At 42.9% G+C, this 19290-nt stretch overlaps 4 protein-coding genes across 8 annotated transcripts; 2 read left to right on the top strand and 2 right to left on the bottom strand.

The window, feature by feature from the left end:
* Positions 1–365: 365 nt before the first annotated feature.
* On the top strand, positions 366–4246 carry LOC133927171 (cryptochrome DASH, chloroplastic/mitochondrial). 3 transcript variants are annotated; one of them, XR_009911273.1, is made up of 13 exons: positions 367–785; positions 984–1123; positions 1252–1470; positions 1544–1684; positions 1770–1961; positions 2039–2085; positions 2254–2330; positions 2680–2755; positions 2844–2913; positions 3018–3141; positions 3290–3339; positions 3608–3872; positions 4023–4246. XR_009911273.1 is itself a non-coding variant. In XM_062373489.1 (12 exons), the coding sequence occupies exons 1-12, from the start codon at positions 395–397 to the stop codon at positions 3800–3802; spliced, it is 1704 nt and encodes a 567-aa protein (XP_062229473.1). In that variant the 5' UTR covers positions 366–394; the 3' UTR covers positions 3803–4008. The 3 variants fall into 3 exon arrangements, 2 of the variants coding, with proteins under 2 accessions (XP_062229473.1, XP_062229472.1); XM_062373489.1 differs by lacking the exon at positions 4023–4246 and having other exon boundaries at positions 366–785; positions 984–1105; positions 3608–4008; XM_062373488.1 differs by lacking the exon at positions 4023–4246 and having other exon boundaries at positions 3608–4007.
* Positions 4172–7179, bottom strand: LOC133927172 (uncharacterized). 2 transcript variants are annotated; one of them, XM_062373492.1, is made up of 6 exons: positions 7097–7158; positions 6878–6918; positions 5208–5290; positions 4975–5116; positions 4777–4837; positions 4172–4541 (listed from the first exon to the last, which is right to left on the bottom strand). In XM_062373492.1, the coding sequence occupies exons 3-6, from the start codon at positions 5248–5250 to the stop codon at positions 4356–4358; spliced, it is 432 nt and encodes a 143-aa protein (XP_062229476.1). In that variant the 5' UTR covers positions 5251–5290; positions 6878–6918; positions 7097–7158; the 3' UTR covers positions 4172–4355. The 2 variants fall into 2 exon arrangements, with proteins under 2 accessions (XP_062229476.1, XP_062229475.1); XM_062373491.1 differs by lacking the exon at positions 6878–6918 and having other exon boundaries at positions 7097–7179.
* Positions 7180–8828: 1649 nt separating this feature from the next.
* LOC133927169 (uncharacterized) lies at positions 8829–13273 on the top strand. 2 transcript variants are annotated; one of them, XM_062373485.1, is made up of 5 exons: positions 8829–9171; positions 9664–9767; positions 10287–10463; positions 10862–12507; positions 12903–13273. In XM_062373485.1, the coding sequence occupies exons 1-5, from the start codon at positions 9029–9031 to the stop codon at positions 13047–13049; spliced, it is 2217 nt and encodes a 738-aa protein (XP_062229469.1). In that variant the 5' UTR covers positions 8829–9028; the 3' UTR covers positions 13050–13273. The 2 variants fall into 2 exon arrangements, with proteins under 2 accessions (XP_062229469.1, XP_062229470.1); XM_062373486.1 differs by having other exon boundaries at positions 8830–9171; positions 9696–9767.
* An 810-nt stretch (positions 13274–14083) lies between these two features.
* LOC133927170 (diphthamide biosynthesis protein 3-like) lies at positions 14084–16873 on the bottom strand. The gene is made up of 2 exons (XM_062373487.1): positions 16507–16873; positions 14084–14287 (listed from the first exon to the last, which is right to left on the bottom strand). The coding sequence occupies exon 1, from the start codon at positions 16774–16776 to the stop codon at positions 16531–16533; it is 246 nt and encodes an 81-aa protein (XP_062229471.1). The 5' UTR covers positions 16777–16873; the 3' UTR covers positions 14084–14287; positions 16507–16530.
* Positions 16874–19290: the final 2417 nt, after the last annotated feature.

Raw genomic sequence — 19290 nt, 5'->3', positions numbered from 1 at the left:
TGCAAGTAAGTGTACGAGTGAATCAAAGCTCTTTTTTTTTTTTTTTTTTTTAAAGGAACAGATGGAATAGTTCCGAAGGTTTGGTAAATTTTTTTAAGACAAGTTAGGCACATTTTACCTGTTGCTTATGAAATCCTAAATGATAACGTTTGCATCTTAGTAGGAAAATACTAGCGGTAGTTCCATCTACAGGATGGCACACTGACATCTGGGTCCGCTGTTGTCAGTCCATTCCTGGCCCACAAAATCCACAACCAGTTTCCACACGCCAGGCCCACATTGAACCACGTAGCACCATTCAAATATCCACACGTGGCACCACTCCCCACTCTTCCCTCCACCTTCCCCTTCCCATGTTGAAACCACCCCGTCACTACTCAAAAGTCTCCAAGAAATGCTCCACTTCCTCTCCTCCTCCCCTCTCTGTCCCCGATTCCTCCTCCTCCCCAATCCACCCGCCACTCTCCGCGCCCTCGCCATGAGCGCCGCCGCCTCAAGCTCCTCGTTCCGTCAGGTTCGCTGCGCGGCGGCGCCGGTGCCTTCCCTCGGCGCCGACGAGGCCGGCACGGCGGCCGACGAGGCCTTCCAGAGGCACACGTCGCCGAGCTTGAGGAGAGGCGGCGCCGGGGTGGCCATCGTGTGGTTCAGAAACGACCTCCGGGTTCTTGACAATGAGGCGCTGGTGTGCGCGTGGGCGGCCTCCGAGGCGGTCCTGCCGGTGTACTGCGTTGATCCCCGGGTCTCTGCGGGGAGCACGCATTACTTCGGGTTCCCCAAGACTGGAGGTAAGGACTGAGCGTTGCTACATTGCCTCGCTTCCTCTTGCTTTTGGATTGGAGGAAGATGGGGATTGAGCATTGCCGCACTGTCGCGTTGCCAGTTTCTTGCCACCGCAGAGCCAAATGCAGGCAATTCTTGATTGAAAAATCTTGCTGATTTATGTGTATTTGTTTGTGCTCCGTGCAAATTAATCACCTATTCAGAATTGAGGGCACAGTTCTTGATAGAGTGTTTGGGGGACCTGAAGCAGAACCTGAGGAAGAAAGGTCTTGACTTGCTCGTCCGGCACGGCAAACCTGAAGAGATCCTTCCTTCAATTGCAAAGGCTGTCAGTGCACACACAGTAGGTCTCTCTGCACAATCATATCTCTGAACTAGTTCTAAGTATAGATTGATATGGAATTCTGGATCTTAGAGTACTAAGTCCATGTTAGGCACCAAAGATTAAGTTAGCAAGTGCTGTGTCTCCAGGTTTATGCTCACAAGGAAACCTGCAGCGAGGAGCTCCTCGTTGAACGCCTCGTGCGGAAAGGCTTGGAGCAAGTTGTGATTACTCAAGGAGGAACATCCGATCAGAAGAAACATCTGACTCCAAAGTTGCAGCTCATCTGGGGAACAACAATGTACCATATCGATGACCTCCCTTTCCCAGTGAGCAACTTGCCAGACGTGTACACGCAGTTCAGAAAGGTAGGAACTTTCTTTCCCTAGGCTGTTTTGTAGGCCGGCATGATGGTTAATGTTGATGCAATGCCTTTGGCAGGCAGTTGAATCGAAGTCATCGGTTAGGAACTGCAGCAAGCTGCCGCCGTCGCTCGGGCCGCCACCTTGTTCCGGCCTAGATGAGGCTGGCGGGTGGGGAACAATACGAACACTGGAGTCACTAGGCCAGACTGTTACAAAGGCGAGTTTAGTTGCAGCCCGTTGTGCTTTCATCAGGTGCTTCACTAGTTCTAATTTTATTTAGTACCTTTTGCTTCTCTCTGCAGTCTGAGAAGGGAATGCATTTCATAGGAGGAGAGAGTGCAGCTCTTGGAAGAGTCCATGAATACTTCTGGAAGAAGGATCAGTTGAAAATCTACAAAGAGACCAGGAATGGCATGTTAGGTCCAGACTACTCCACAAAATTGTCTCCTTGGCTTGCTTCTGGCAGTCTTTCACCACGTTATATTTGTGAAGAGGTAAAGAATTCATGATTGTCTGCAGAGATCGTTAGCTTTTCCTAGTGCAATATGTTATGTGTCCTTCCATGATGCAGGTGAAGAGATATGAAAAGCAAAGAGTAGCAAATGATTCTACATACTGGTTAGTGTGTCTTATCACAAGTATTACTGCTTCCAGGCTCGATTTCGAGCTAAATTCCCAATGGAATATAAGTTATGATGTCTCTATCCTAGTTTCATGCTGAACTTGTTTGTAAGGCATATTCATATTTTATAGATAAGTGCCTTCCTGATATGTCAATGGTTTCAGGGTTTTATTTGAGCTGATATGGAGAGACTACTTCAGATTTCTATCAGCAAAATATGGGAACTCCATTTTTCACCTAGGTAAGGACTAAAAATGATGATGTTGTCTCTCATGCCCTAAAAAATTGTATCTTCTTGAATTATTTTATCATGAAAAGAAGACACAACTATTTCATTTGGAAAAAAAGAAATGTTTCCATTTGGCTGGTAAAAGGTATTAAAAAAAATCGACCACGGGGAAAAGACGTCTCCCAGGTTTTGTCTTAAAAGAGGAGAGTACCAACCCTTTAGTGAGATACTAACATGACTTGTGAGCACCCGGATTCGAGTTTGGGTACTAGCTTTGTCTCAATTGGAGGCTATACCAACCTAGCTATCGCTTGGTTCTCACTGGTAAAAGGTATAATCCTGCTGCAAATTATTGTTGTAGGAGGTCCAAGGAAAGTAGTATCCAAGTGGAGTCGGGACCAAGTACTGTTTGAATCTTGGAGAGATGGTCGGACTGGGTACTGTATTATTCCACTTTGTTTGATCTTTCAACATCTGGAGCTATTGTTCATCATGCCTTCTGAATTCTGTCATGGTAAATTCCAGGTACCCTCTTATTGATGCCAACATGAGGGAGCTTTCAGCCACTGGTTTCATGTCCAACCGTGGCCGTCAGGTAACCTTCAATATCCTACCACATAAGCAGAACAACAACGGAGGGCTTACCACTGCATACCATCAGTTCCACTCATTTATCTCTCTGTCACTACTTATCTGCAGATTGTCTGCTCATTTCTTGTCCGAGATATGGGTATCGACTGGCGAATGGGAGCAGAATGGTTCGAAACATGCTTATTGGATTATGACCCGGCCTCGAATTATGGTAACTGGACATACGGAGCAGGTTGGTCTTGTCTTTACTAGTATCCCATCTTACTGAATCCTGGATAGAACAGATGACGAAAGAAAATAAAATCAAGAAAACTACAAAGCTCGTGTACATATTCTGATAGGCTATAACTGATTGAAATGTTACTGGTGTACTCTGACAGGAGTTGGCAATGACCCACGAGAAGATCGATACTTCAGTATCCCTAAGCAAGTAAGCCTCAGTTCTACAGACTAACAAATCTGAATACTTCTTTGACCAGACTGAACTCTCTTATCCGGGAAATCAAACTGCCATAAAGAATCGTAGCTAACATTGTACCAAGTTGCATATATTGCAACAATGATATTAAACTGTAAGTTTGTATGCATCCACTGTTTAAGATATTAAGATGTTAGCATTAAAGCTTGATGGTCTATAATTATAGCTATGCTGTTCATACCTCAACGGTTGGTAACCATGAGTGAACATTCTTCTCCAGGCCAAGACATATGATCCTGACGGGGAGTACGTTGCGTACTGGTTACCGGAACTCCAATCAATTGCGAAGGAAAGAAGAAACTTCCCAGGGGCCTCATACATCAGGCAGATCGTCCCACTGAAGTTTGATGGTGGTCATCAAAAGAAAGATCAGCAGTTCAACCGGCAGAGAAGACCAAACATGTACAAAAGATAAATTAGAAAGGAACAATCTATAAGTAGGAGATGAAGCAAATGTTAGATAGCTGACTGGAGAGCAAATCAGGGTGAGTTTCTGTAAGGTCTTCTGCAATTTTCTGTGATGCATTCAGTATGGCGTTTTACAATGTCAGTGAGGAGATTGGTTCTTGAGCTCAGAAATATCTTGCGAAATTTAGGTCTAGTCAGGCTCCTGTAATCTTTAGGTACATTTACAGGTTGGAGAGAGCATAAAATGGTCTTGCAACCACTGAGAAACAAAATGCCAAAACATCCAGCACATTCAGCATAGAGACCAAAAGGCAGACAGTTTCATTCAGGTTACCCCATTTATAAACAAGGTTTGACAACATTTATTCACCAAAACTAGCTTTGCTAACTACAAAAGTGAACAAAAAGGTATTTACAACACTGCCAATGACCTATCGCAAAAGACTCGGAAAGACACCTTCAAAGGGTGACGACTCTATGTACACTTGGCCTTGCTGAGGAAGGCGAGTTACAACTTCACATCAGCTGGAATGTTCTGAGAGGTCATGAAACTGATAACTTTAACTTAAAGCCTTTGTAACAGATCCTTCCCTCACATAATAGCGAGCATTGTAACCCCTGGTTGGTATTTGAACTCCAAGTGACTGATCAACGCTTTGCACCTTCCATGCACAGAACTGTGTATCATGGACAAGAAGATTGGTTGCACGAACTGGTGAAGATCCCATAAAGTATGGAGGGGAAACCTGCAGATTGACAAACCTTTTAGCTTACAATAGCAACTTGGTTTAATTTGACGTAAAGATTGACACTTTTTGTCTACCTGTGCTAAAAATTTACTACAACACCACCTCAAAAAGAGAGAAAGAAAAAAGGAAAGGAAAGTTTACTAAAAATGTGATAGCTTACGTTGAAAAGGGGAAGCACATTTGAGCAACACCAAATAGTGTAGTATAATAAGAAAGATGTAAAGAGACTAACCTTGCTCACAACGAAATCAGAAAGATCTTGTGCAGCTCTAAAATCACGATCCCTATACCACCTGAGTAACAAAATAAATCGTGAGTACAGTTAAATGCCAAAATGCTGAAGCTTAACGGAATATATGATTTATTATGCAAATCTTTGGAAGTACGATACGTTATAACTTCCAGATCAGAGCAGAGAATCTGAGTATACCTGCTGCTTTTGCACGGAATCGGACATCTGATTGTTCCATCTCTGCTTTCTGTTGTTTGGCAGGTTCCCATCTTTGATTCTGCCCTCAGACCTTCTAGCCTTTTCATTTCCTCCGCTGCTTCATTCTCATGCCACACAAAACCTTTTTTGTAAGATGAAACCCAGGTTTCAGACAGTTTGTAAGTTTCCCATGTACTGAAACTATATTCTGCACAGAGAAGCATGGGTAGAACCTGAGGACGGATTAGCAGAACTCATCAAATGCTCCATACCCATGACAGGAACAGGAATTAAGCTGTTTTAATAAACAAGGCCCCTGCACAATCAAATATATGAACACAATGATAAAGAGGAAATCAAGCATAAAAAGTGCATTCACATGGTTGAATCGATCAAGAACACGAAACTTCCACACACCTCTGCAAGGATTGTGTTTTCACACGCGAGGTGTGGCACCATCTGTCAGGCTGGCTTCACCTTTCTAACCTCCCACCTTTTGAGCGTTTTCGATCCCCATATGGTTGGTGGCGTGCGGCTTTGAGAAAGATAGACAAGCTGCTGAGATACCAGTTCAGTGGTCTTGTGCTCGTTTTCTGGTGGAATATTTGGAAAGAGAGGAATGCAAGGGTTTTCCGAGCAACGAGCAAAACAGCATTTGAGGTGGCGGGTTCCATTAAGGAAGAAGCGGTTCTCTATTGCTCTGCGCACACTTTAGGGGTTAGGAGCATGCTTTGAGTTCTTTGTTGCTTTAAGCAGTGGTTTTCCCTTTAGTTGGCTGTTGCGTGGTTGTTTTTAGTTTCCTTTTGCCGGAACTGGTCCTTCCTTTTTCTGGCACTAAGCTGTCTCGCTTTTCCTTTGTAAACCTTCTTTTACTCCTAGTCTAATAAAATCGGCAGACCTCCTGCCGTCCTTTCTAAAAAAAAATGGTTGAATCGAATAGGGAACACCAGGGGTGTAGCTAAGTACAACTTCCCGGGTGCACAGGAACCTGGGTTCAAAAATTTTCAGTACTAACTGGCACATATTGACCATTTGCTTCAAATTTATACATATCGCTACACCTATAGTGAGTGGTGCACCCGAGTTATTTTCATTCTAGCTTCGCCCCCGGTGAACACCAAACAACAACCAAAAAATGCAGCAGATCCCATGTCTTTTAATTTCCAGAAGTACCGCTTCAAGTATTCCAAGTACCAACCTCAGAAAGTTTGCTATTGTTGTATCTGGCACTTTTAATACGGAAATACCAGAATCCGCACTGCTGCAACTTGTTGTGCCCACACGAAAAAAGCACTTTTTCAACCATTTCTACCACAAAGGAAATAAAGATACATGTGTAAATTCCTAAATCCTTTTTCTTTCCAAGAAAGCCCCCAAATTCTCGTCTTGTCAACAAAAGACCCAAACTCCCATAGACAAACAGCAGAACCGACTATCAATCGGCACCCATCCGGGTCATTGGTTTTGTAATCCTGTTCTTCAATGGGTTAGGTTTCTACAACCAATCTCCGAGGTCCAGATGTACAGCAAAAGACCCTAAATTTCGTATTTTGACACATGAAATCCGCAGGCAAGATTCACATAGTACCGAAAAATGTTCGCCAAAAGTCGGCACCCGTCAATCTGGAAACTGACATCGCAAGAACTGAACCCAGAGCCCCTCTTGTACGCTCCTTTAATCTTTATCTCAGATTTAAACCCACAACCATTCGCCATGGCGCATGGAACCAAGAGGAAACACAAACACCTCGACCTTTCGACAATACAGCGATTAATCTACAGCAAATGCATCAAAGCAGTAGCAGAGAACGGATGGAAAAGCGCTGCGCAAGTAACTTCTCCACCCGGTACTAGTTCGCCAGATTGGCCGCCTTGTTTTCTTCTCCAAAGAACTAGTACTAACCAGACCTGGAGAACACCGATCGGGATCCTCATAGTGCTACACTAAAATGCATTAGGATCCATCAAAAATCAACTGATCATATCAGATACTACAGTAACCGATCAACAATATAAAGCGTAGCTACAAAATAACGGAATACTGTTTCAGATGCTACAGTAAAATGTATTGTCTTCTCCACTGCAGAGGATCGGGGTCCGGAGAACACGCGAAAGAACTCACCTGAACTGCGGGAACCACCGGAAAACGGAGAGCGCCGAGGCGAAAGAGAGATGTGGATAACTTCCCCCGCTGGTGCCTCCCCGACGTGGCCGCCTTTTCTCTGTGCCTTTAGACCATATTCTCTTTATTCTCCAACCATATTCTCTTCATTTCATTCACTTCTCGATTCCACTTTCCGTTCTCATTCCTTTTATTTTCTCTCATCTCTAACAGTTTCTCTTCAAAATCGTGAAGGGAAAGGAGAGAGAATCCCATCCTGAAGAGAATAACCTTGAGAATCTCTTCGTAACGAGAACCGTGAAGGAAAACCGTTGAAACGCTAAAGAGAACAAAAATTCCTTCGTAAATGAATTCTGGGTCCTAACAAAAAACTGTTGGAGATGATCTAACCATTTTTCTTTCATTTCGTTCCATTCGTTATTCTCTTCTCTATTCTCATTCCCTTTATTTTCCCTTATCTCAAACAGCTTTTTTCAAATGGATTCATAAAAGGAAATGAGAGAGAATCTCATCATAGAGGGAATGATCTTGAAAATTTCTTCGTAAAGAGAACCGTAAAGAGAAACTGTTGGAGCGCTGAAAGAAACAAAAATCCCTTCGCAAAGGAATTCTGGATCGCGAAGGGAATCCATTGGGCATGATCTTATCTCTCTCTCCTTGTCACGAGTCAGGTTGCGAGGCGACGCGAGGGCCAAGAGGATAAGAGGAAGTCATGGCGTCGCGTTGCGTGGACGAGGAAGAAAATGGTGTCACGTGACTGCGCCATGTGCGGTTGGTGGTGCGATGCTCTTCCCGTGGCACCCGCACACGCCGCTCCGATGCAACGCAGTGTGACATGACCACTTCTTTACATTTTCTCTGCATCCTCGAGTTCAAATGTTTGAAAAGGCGATCGTGTGAATGAGTCGACGGATGGGTTTAGCGTTTAGGGTTCATCGGTGACTTTGGAGATAGAGGGAGGCTGGGACGATGATTGAATCAGTGGTTGGATCAGTGGTGGGCTATGATATGGCGGTGTTGCGAGATAATATCGGTGACACCGTGGGCGGTGGGTGGGATTAGTGGTGGGGTGAAAAACAGAGCAATTAGCATGGTGGCGGGGGAGCCGCTGGCGATGAGGGTTGGTGGACGGGGCGAGGGAACAAACAACACGACGCGATGAGAGAGAGCGTACAACAGTTTGGTTGGAGATAGAAGAAATAATCCGGTGTGTCGGATAGAGATCGGATGGATGAACGTTGATGAACCAAAGAAAAAAAAAATCTTTATGCAGTTGAAATATAGCATCGCTTTTTTTAGCATGGAGAAGTTTAGCCGCAGTTACGTGAAGATCACCATATTCCCATAATACAAACATAAAGTTCTTCTATGAACTTTTTGCGAAGCTCCTATTTATCAACGAGAATTAATATAAGTTGAGATGAAACATAATTTTTTTACATAGCACTTAGTGTAAACCATGTTTTTAAGGCTTGAGTATTAATTAATGTGAGATGAAACTGAGTAAAAAGATTGATCCATTCTAACGACAATTAAAATATAATATATTAGAACATTTTCTTTCTCAAAAGCAAACTTTACAAGTTTCTATTAAAAAAAATCTTTGTAAGACTCTACCTATATCATCTATCTTCTAATTCAACAACTAGATAAAAAATAAAAATAAACACATATCATAAAAAAATTATACACTCAATTCTATAAAATTTACTTTCCCCTCCCTCCCCTTCACCACCCCATTTCCCACGCCAAGAAACCACGCCTCGAGCCACGCTTCCCCCGTCCTCCTCGATCCAATCCCTTCCTCTCACGAGTCACGATCGCAAATTGACTTCGACCCTTCTGGTTTGTCCTACCTTCCCAATCTGCGTCTGCTTCCTTTTTCTTCCTGCTACGGGGTGTCCGGTCTCTGTCCCGGGAGTTGGAGCCAAGATGACAATGCCGGGGTCTCCGGGGAGGCCGAGCTTCTCCGGCCTCCGCGGCGCCAGGTGGCGCGCCGATCTCGGCGTCCTCCCCGGCTCCGCCGCCGTCTCCACCGACGAGCTCCGTCGCGCCGCCGCGGACTCCCGCCGGAGGTCAGGTCTTGGAGAATTCTGTTTCCTGTCATGTTTTTGACTCCGGCGAAGCTTCCGTTTCTTGATATGCTTAGCTACGCGACGAGTCTTTAGCTCATTTTGCGACCTAATTTTGTTAGATCAAGTTATCTCAGGCTTGATACCAAGAGCCGTGGTTTCTTGAAACGCCAAAATACCGTGTCACTGTCCTGTTGATCTTATTTGCATTTCGTGTTTGGTTAGATTCAATGGTGATAAACTAGCAAGCGATTGGAAATATTGTATTGTAATTAGAGCATTATCCTACTGGTGGAACTAATAAACTTATGACTTGGACATGGTAATCAAGTAATTACAATGCAAAGTTTTGTTTCCTCAAACATTCAATTGGACAGTGAATGTTTCATGATATTATTGATCAGATGATCTTTACTTTTTAGTATGTGGCAAAAGATGCAAATTTGTTGGGATTGAATATTTTGATTCTCGGCATTTAATTGGTGTTTGATGTAGATATGCTAATTTGCGTCGAAGACTGTTAATAGATCCCCATTTTTCCAAGGATGAAGAAGGCGCACCCGACCTTGCTGTGGAGAATCCACTATCTCAGAACCCAGGTGTGTATAGCCTTTTCCTTTGTGTTCATGGTCTCTGAGTTGTCATTGCTTGCAACACCAGACATTCCCTTGAAAGATTCATTTCTGAATACTTTTAGATTAGACTGTTACATACAATATTCAAGGGCACTTTGCCAGTTTCAGAATGGTTAATGAAATGAGTTTCTTATAAAATATGTTACCAACTGTTTGTTTAAGGTCATGTCTGGATTGGGGGGTTTTGGATCCAAATCCTTAGGATTCAGCACACAGTTAAAGTAAATTATAAATATTCTAAGATCAATCCTGCTCATCCAAAGATATTGCACCATTATCTCTGCTGGTATTGGACTAGTTACAACCAGACAATGCTGTTATTTTCTCACTAGTCGGACATTTTCTTGATTTGACATTCATCCTATGGCAATGTAAGAAAGTGACCTCTTCTGCATGTTTGGAGTCATCTCTCTTGACAAACTCGTCATTTAGTGATATCTTGTTGCTTTTTTGTTCTAAATATTTTGTATATCGTGAATGCAGAAAGCACTTGGGGCCAGTTTTTCAGGAATGCAGAACTCGAGAAAATGCTTAACCAAGATCTGTCCCGGCTCTATCCTGAATTGGGAGACTTCTTCCAAACAAGTACATGTCAGTCCATGCTTGGACGTGTACTGTTAGTGTGGAGCCTTAGGTACCCAGAGTTTGGTTACAGACAAGGTAAGTCATTGTTCAGTTATTTTGAGGCCTTCATCTCCATCAAACAATAGTTGATACCAACTGATGCTGCATACCCGCAACATGATATGCCGAGCTTGTATTTATTCAATATTTGTCGTGAAACCACTCTGTGTAACCACACAATTGTTTTTAACTGCATAGATCTTATGACAATTGATAACAGAACATTGGTTGAGTAAATTTGTTTGTATATACTGGTAGGTGTAGGTTCACATCTTTCTAACTGCATGTGGGAACCTGTTTGAACTGCAAAACATTAGTTTTGTAATAGCCATGCATTCACTAGGAATTCAATTTTTTTTTTTTTTGTAATAGCATAAGCATTCATTTGTCATCATTGTATGCATGTGTAAACATAAATCACTTCACTCCTACAGGAATGCATGAACTCTTAGCTCCTCTTCTCTATGTCCTTCACGCTGATGTGCAGCACTTCAAACAAGTCAGGAGCTTTCATGAAGAGCTTTTTGGTGATGATTTTGATGGCCAAAATTTTCCAGATAGGTTAAAGCTGAACAGAATTGACAGAAAAAGCAATGTCGAGGGTAGCACAGCTAAAATTAGAAATTTGGACGATCTTGATTCTGATACTAGGGACCTTTTCTTGATAAATGATGCATACGGAGCAGAGGGTGAGCTGGGTATTATTTTATCAGAAAAGTTTATGGAGCATGATGCCTACTGTATGTTTGAGAATTTGATGAATGGTGCACAAGGTGTGGTTGCTATCACTGACTTCTATTCTCTCAGTCCTGCGCCAGAATCAAGCACAGGTTTAACGCCTATAAGGGAGGCATCATCTGCAATATATCACTTGCTTGCTAGTGTGGATTCCTCTCTTCATAGCCATCTTGTGGAGTTGGGAGTAGAACCTCAGTACTTTGCTTTACGATGGCTTAGAGTCCTATTTGGTCGCGAATTTTCACTTGACAATCTTCTGTTTGTTTGGGATGAAATCTTCTCTTCTCCTAACCATTCTTATTGCACAGACATCAGGAGTAGAGCAGATTACCAGCTTAAGGTCTTATGTTCTCCTCGTGGGGCCCTGGTTTTGTCAATGGCAGTCTCAATGATGCTACATCTCAGATCCTTATTGCTAGGGAGTGAGCATGCCACCTCTTGCCTAGTGAGGTTGTTGAATTTTCCTGAAGATATTGACCTAAAGAACATAATTGATAAAGCCAAATTACTGCAATCTTTTGCCCTTGAAGGAAATCTTTCTTCATCTCCTCTGAGAGGAAAATCTCCCTTGACTCCACCCAACTATTGGGAAGAGACATGGAAGGTGCTCCAGTTATCAGTAGACCAAAAAAGTGGTGGTCCAGTTATCAGGATGAAGGGAAGGAGCTTCTTAAGAAGAAGCTTGTCTAACACAGAATCAAACGTTTCTAGAACCAAGACTGCTAATCTTGAAAACAACAATTTAATTTCACCCAGGCAGTCTATTGCCGATGAACTTCACAACGCTGATATAGTTCCGGTGAAACCAATAAACAGTCTGCCAAAAATGCCCACAGAAGGACGAAAGGATCACATTGGCCAAGGTAGTACAGAGGTTATTGTGAGTGATTCAAACATTGTACAAGAGGCCGGCCAGCATTATGGTTACTGCTCAACTTCATGTGAAATTAGAGACCCTCTTGGTGCAGCTAGTGAGTATTTATCAAGGAGCAGTAGTACCTCTGTGTCATGTGGTACTGACTACGATCATGATACCCACAATGTGGAAGAACCATGTGTTCCCTTTGATGACAAGGTGGTTAGCGATCCTGGCCCACTGTCTATGCATAATAGTAAGATTAGTGAGTCACAAACATCTGGAGTGGTGGATTATCAACCAGTTCAACAGCATAGACCATGTTTAGTTGATGGGAAGTTGAAACTAAGAGATGACCAAAATCCCACTGTGCCTGAAGGTGGCCAAAAAGAAACACTTGAAGTAGGTTCAAGTTCAAAAGTGGCTGACAAAGAGTTGAGCAGAACATTAAGGTCTCTCGGGGAATCAATGGTTGAAAACATTCAGGTAACCATGCTTCACAGAAGCTGTCAATTCGTATTACATGGAAAACTACTTGGAAGTAGCTTATTACCAGATAGAAACCACTGTTCCAGAAAAGTAAGTGGGTTGTATAGTTTACCAAAAGAAAGTGGGTTATATAGTTTACGAAATTAATGTTTTCGATAAAGTTCTTATTATATGTTGGTGAAGAGCTTATTATATTGTGCTAGTTTTTCTAGACACTGGGCAGATTTGTTGCACTTCCAATTCTCCCCCTTTTTTCTGCCTTAAGATGTCAGAAGATACAAAAGAATGAAGATGAAATGTGCCTGTTGTCAGATATATAAACCTTAACCTCAGATTATGATATCACTACGCTTCTCTTTGTTCTTTGGCTAATTTACTGGTTCGTTTCACAGGTTATCGCGTTACTTTTTCAACCAAACTTACACTTGTCCCCAGAGGACAACCTCAAGGAAACTGTTTCTGGAAGCACAGATCAAGCTAAGGCGATAGCAGCTCTTGAAGAACTCAGGAAGATTAGTGATCTCTTACGTCAAATTTAACTACTACAGATCTAAATATTCTCTTCATATATGTAGTTTATAGCTTTTTTATACATGTCTTGATTTGATAATGGAATTGTTGTATCAAGTGAACTATGTAAAGCTCTCCAATTGCTAGGTAAATAGTCTGTACATGCTCCGTGTAAGCTGATAAATCACATAATTGTATATTTGAACAGCTCTTTGATGGTTTGGAAGAAATGAAGCCAGTCATATATTTTTTATGGAGTGCTTTGGTGCTGAGCGACCCAACGATGGGTTTTCAAGGTTTCTTATTTTTTAACAAGGAGCAACTTTAAGAAAGCTGACTGCTGCTCTCCTGATCCTAATATGAATGTGTATTTCAGTGTTGAGCTTAGTTCTGTATCATCAGACGTGAGTCAGCTGTTTAGGGATTCACCATCAGAACTGAGGAGCCTGCTGATCTCTCTGTAAAACAACTGGTGCTTGTTTCCAGGTGCTCCATTCTGACCCTCGAATGATCATATATACTTTCTGTATGTCACTGGATACAAATATTTGTTGTATCCGAAGTTCTAAACTCCATGGGCCTAAGCGCTGTGGCAAGGATTATCTGGTTCACTTGTTGTCCGTGGCTGCCTGGCGGCTTATGAACTTATGAGGTCTTCAGCAGAGAGCAAGAATGGCACATCGGTGATGACAAGTCTGCACTGGCTGAAGATTGAACAGCTTTTGCGTTGCAGGCTGCCTTTCCCCCCAGGTGATGGAAATATTTTTGTTGTAATCCTATGAAAGAATTGAGACAAATTCTATATGGACAGGAGCACTGGATATGGACCTGTAGATTCTTGTAGTATGATATATCAAACCGTGGAAGAAACACATATCAAAACTATCCTGAAATCAGGCATTGTACCAGCTACCTACAGAATGACTCACATCCCAAACCCACCTTGCGACGTGATATCCTCTGTGCACTGTCTCATCTTCATATGAGTTCATAAGATGGCACACAAACGAAAATATCACCCAAGATGATCGGGAATGTAACTTGGTACGGGGGAGATGTGGCGAGAAGGAATAGATTGCACTAACAAAATTTCGAAGCATCAGTCATTCATGATGCGTTGTACCGTATCAATACAAATCAGCTAACAACCAACAATCGATATGATGACTCGAGTTTTCTCATCCAAGTAGTAGTACAAATGCTCCCGTGTGTGTGTCAAACATGCACTCTCATTCCTCTCCCTGCTCTGAGATTGATTTCAAGCACCCTGCAATCAATAGAAGAAAATGTCACAGGATCCAAATTTGAAACCTTAGTGCCACACTACCACTTGTACGACATGATGGCACTGCAAGACTACAAATGTGACAGAAAAGGTTGCAGAATACGCAATGAGGAGAACACAACGTGAATCCCGAATCTTCGTTAACCAAACTGCTTGAAAAGCTACTAGGTACACAGTATGAACCAAGTTATATGGACCCTAAATCTTGGTGATTATGGAAACTCAGAAGCCTTTAAGATTCTTGGACCACTGTTTGAGAAATGACCATATAAAGGTGCTAGAATGGGCAAAAAGCAACTATGCACAGCTCACAAAGCTGAACCATCTAAAATACAAACGAGATATCGAACTAGTAAGAGAATAAGTTTGCGCTACCCAAACATATTAACCAAATCTACAACTACTCATCTTTCCAGGTAAAACAAGGTATAAACAAACAGCCGCAAAGTAGCTAAAATTCTATGAGCCCCATCATCATGGACAAACTGAATGTTGCGGACTTACATCAATCATTCAGATTCTAACGTATCTGCCTGAACAAGACCAGTAAAAAGAGCAATTTGTGTCAACGTACAGCCACCAGGAAAACCCAGTAGCTACACCACAACAATCAGCAGACTTCTTCAGTAAGTAAACAACCAAGCAAAACTAAATACCTAAGCTCACATCAGCCACTCAGCTGACGAAAATTCCTCAAGCTCACCACCATCCACTTTATTGTCCCCCGAAATCCAAAGCCAGAGGGCTGCCTTAGCACAGTTGGTTAGTCTCTGTGGGAGGAGCTAGCCGGTTCAAACCCCGGTTCTGACATTGTTCAGGTGGGGGTTAAATCCTCTCTGTTGCCCACCCTCGTTTTTTTAAAATCCAAAGTCCTAGTTAGCAACAAGTAATATCTCAACTCCGTTCAACATAAGCAAAGAAGTAATATCTCAACACTTTTCAACATATGCAGTGAAGTATGAACACAGAAGTGTGGTGGCGTCGGTGCGGCGCTCCCACGGGGATTTGTCCTTCCTCCAGCTTTTCGCCGGTGATGGAGTCATCCACGATGAGATCTCCGGCATCTCGATTGTGAGGTATGTTTTCCACAGCCTTTGGATATTGGGGCTGGTGGATTTTGTTGCCCCCTGGTTTGGGTGGATGTGTTCCTGGGTCGCTGGGTCTCTGACCGGCGGTGCCAGTTCATTTATCTTCTACGGTGAGGGCGTTCGAAGATCAAAAGCCGACGAGGTTGAAGATGGGATTTGCTGATGTTCTTTCAAAGATCTTAATGCGTCCCTACGGTTGGTTCGGGGAGCTAGTTCTTGCGGTGTCTCCAAAGCTTTGGATCACTTCGGAAGCCTCGACGGATGCTTTCGTTCCAGTCGCCGGCGTTCTCCACCGGTAGCGGTCAGGCAAGCCAAAGGATGGATGGAGGTTGGAGAAGAAGGCCTGGAGGTCCTTGATTGTAAATTTTCTTTTTACTAAGGTCTTCTTTGTAAGTTCCCAGAGTATGTGTACTGTTCAACGTAATATAGTATAACCCAAGGGCTTCTAGCCCCTTCCGCAAAAAAAAAAGAAAAAAGAAAAAAGAAGAAGTGATACTCCACATAGCATGTTGAGGGCTAGCTACATTTGGTTTGTGCACCAACCAACCAAGCCAATTTTTGGTAATGCCCAACATTCAGCGCTGATTTGGGTGGTTGCCAAATTTTGGAATGCCCATAGCCATTTGGCCACATTCTATGTATTTCTTGCGAATCCTTGGTCAACTCATGGGCAACCAAAATCTTGACCAAAATTTTGCTAGCCAACTTTTTGGCAAGGTTGGTTGAGGCACAAACCAAAGATACAACTCATAGCATCAATACCCCCCATTCCTTCCCCAGCAATCATAATAGCTCACAATTCCACATAGAAGGGCGATTGTCCAACCACAGCAGTACGCTTGCAATAAAATCAAAATTGCAGACCTCCGAAGATTCATTTCCTTGCTGAAATTAAACCCCTGATCTTACTGCATCCCAAGTAACCAATCAACAAAGCTCCTCAACACCCTAAACTAAATTATTCCTCGTATGGATTCCTAATAGCATGTCTGTACCAAAACTCGTAGCTCCCACTTTGTCAAATGAAACATACAGCGGAAGGCCTCAAGAGCTGAAATTTCACTGCAATTACCAATCAAAATCTCCCATCCTGCAAGGAAATTAAAGCCTTACCATCTCGCCGGTGCACGGGTCGCCTCAGGCGACGGCGACAGGGCGCGGGGACGGCTTGTGCGGCGGCTCCTTGGCATCGGCGAAGTCCTCGGCGTTGTAGACGACGGTGAGGAAGAGGGAGCACGAGGGGCAGCGCGCGATCTCCTCCCCGAGGCGGAGGTCGGCGAGCGTGATCTGGAAGAGGTCGCCGCAGGGGCACGGGTACGTGTACGCTCCCAGCTCCGCGTTCCACTCCATGTCCTCGATCTCCACTTCGTCGTACGCCGACATCTCGCCGAAACCCTAGCTCCTGCTCCGACGGATGTTTCGCGCCGCCGCCAAGAGGCAGTTGCGTGTGGGTAAAGGCAGTGCTGTGGCTAATTTGCGGATTAGGATATGTTTGTTTGCAAACTAAAATAAATATGTTGGATCGTAAAATCTATACCATCTAACTTTCACAATTAATATTTTATAATCTATCATCTATAAGTTATTTTTTATAATCTACAGCTAAAATAAATAGATATTAACTCTGATTATTATGAATAAGATCTTAAAGGTTTAGATTGTTTTTGCTTGATACCGTGAGAATCCAGTTCATTCCGTAGACTCTGTGGAAGTTACTTCTCACTAAATTATAGATTGGGGAATTTTATAGTACAATTTAATTTGTAAATTAGGAGAATCAATTTTTATATTGTGATCATTTATTTTTTACTTTTGCTTTTAGGCTCGAATCTATAATCTCTTCTTTGCGTCCCATAGGGCCCACCTTATGCCTCCTTTCGTCCTGTGCATTGTGCTTCCATCATACGTCATGTCTGCATTCTGCCTCCTGTCATCCCTCGTCGCTCCCATTCTGCTCCTCTCTCGTGCGCCGACAGGTGGGCCCTACTCACCGCTGTCTCGCTCCCTCTCCCTTCCCTGATAGTTCCACTCCCCCAAGTCATGCCGTCGCAACTGCCCTCTCCTTCTTCCTCACCAACAACCCACCGCATGTCGCCTCCACAAATTAGGCCCTCCAACTTCTCTATAATCCCTTCACACAAATCGCCGAGATCATCGGCTCCTCACCTCCATCGGATCTCGTAGGTGCTCATTTCATGCTCCCCATTCCCCGCGTGCCCACCCCGCCGCATCTCTCACCCACTCGCCCATCAATGCATCATCCTTCAGGTCGAGGATGCCCTGTCATATGTCCTCTATCCTCGTCGTCAGGCCTTCTGCTTCACACAGGATGATCTGATTCGCTGCTGCTACTCCGATCTAGGAGGGCACGATTCAGTCGTCTCCCTGTATCACTTGGTGCCTCCACTCACCACACCGCCTCCATCCTGTCAGGTCCCGAAGAATCCTGATGAGAAATGGAACAAATTCAATGGTTGATTTGGGGAAGAAATTGGGGAACTGAACTGTGTTATGGGGTAAATTAAAGAAGAACAAGTAAGAATAGGGTTCTACTACTATGCTAGTTTACTCTAAGAGATAGAAACTAATTTTGCTTCTTCATTCTTACTTCTTTTCCAAACTTGCCTCTAGGTTATATATTCCCACAAGCAGAATTACAGCGTTCGAGATACATGGTGAATATCAAAAGGTAACAATTAAAAATAAAAAGACAATTTTCTCTCATTAAAAGGAGATACATTTCCGGCCATCTGATTACTCACGGCTGAAGTCGTTGAAGCGTTCCTTGTATTGCCAACTTCTACGTTGACTCACTTCAGTCCTGAATATTTTTTTCATCAGACTTTTCACATTTAACTTGCTGAAAGTAAGGTCCTGACAAATCTCCCCCTTAAAAGGAACCTCATCCTCGAGGTTAACATGAACATTAGAAGTGTGAATGCATGTAATATATCATCTGAGTGTAACAACTTGTTGCTTGATTACTTTATACATTCAGCTATTGTCAGAGAAGTAAGTAGGACAGGAGCAAAGAACCATTCCTTCAACCTAAAGATTCAGTTTCCATTGGTGCATAAAGTCCTTCACATGACCTAGTTTGTCCTCTATGCTCCCTTGAACACCTGTATCATATTTGCTTAAGAGTATATACTATTTTCCAGCCGCTTCATTTGTGACCAGAGGCCGGTGAAACCATAATAAAGATCAAAGCTCATTTTGGTACACTCCCTGGATTCCATGTCATGGTCCATCTCCAGATAACCCTTATGTAATTTGTGGCAAAATAATCCTGATTTCAGTGTATATGAGTCTAGGAATGCCATTAAAATATCTTGCATCATGTTTCTGATATTAAACTGCAAAGTACTAGGGTCCCATTTCTTGTTTGACTCTTTTTCAAATGTCATCCTTTGAAAAATAAAAAGCAATGCTTTCCTAGGTTGTCGCTGCAATAAAGCTGGTGAAGGATGCTCTAATTTGAACTTCCCACTTGATCATCCAACAGGTTAAAAATTCAATCCTTACAGAAGACTCTTGTCTCTCACTGCAAGCAAGCGCAATATAATAAGACCCTTTATCTTTAGTGTTGATCACATCACCAATTAAGAGCCCAAGAATGAGATATTCCTTTATGTCGTTAGAATCAAGCTCAGAATAGTGTGAAAGTTGTGTAATGAAATCCAGCATAATTACTGGGGTTTTCACATAATTGCCAAGGGTTGCATTAGTGATACAATTCCTTTCCTTTGTACAAGCAATTATCGGTACTGCAAAAATTGGAATGACAAGTGATTGTATAGCCAGATACAAAAGCTGGGATGACAAGTCTTTGTGCATATATTAACTGCAGCTCACAGATCCTCCATAAGAAATATCATTAGCAACAGGGGCAAATGT

Source organism: Phragmites australis, chromosome 8 (assembly GCF_958298935.1).
Source record: "Phragmites australis chromosome 8, lpPhrAust1.1, whole genome shotgun sequence".
Classification (NCBI taxonomy): Eukaryota; Viridiplantae; Streptophyta; class Magnoliopsida; order Poales; family Poaceae; genus Phragmites; species Phragmites australis.
Note: the sequence above shows the minus strand (reverse complement) of the source record. Positions and strands in the feature narration are given on the sequence as shown.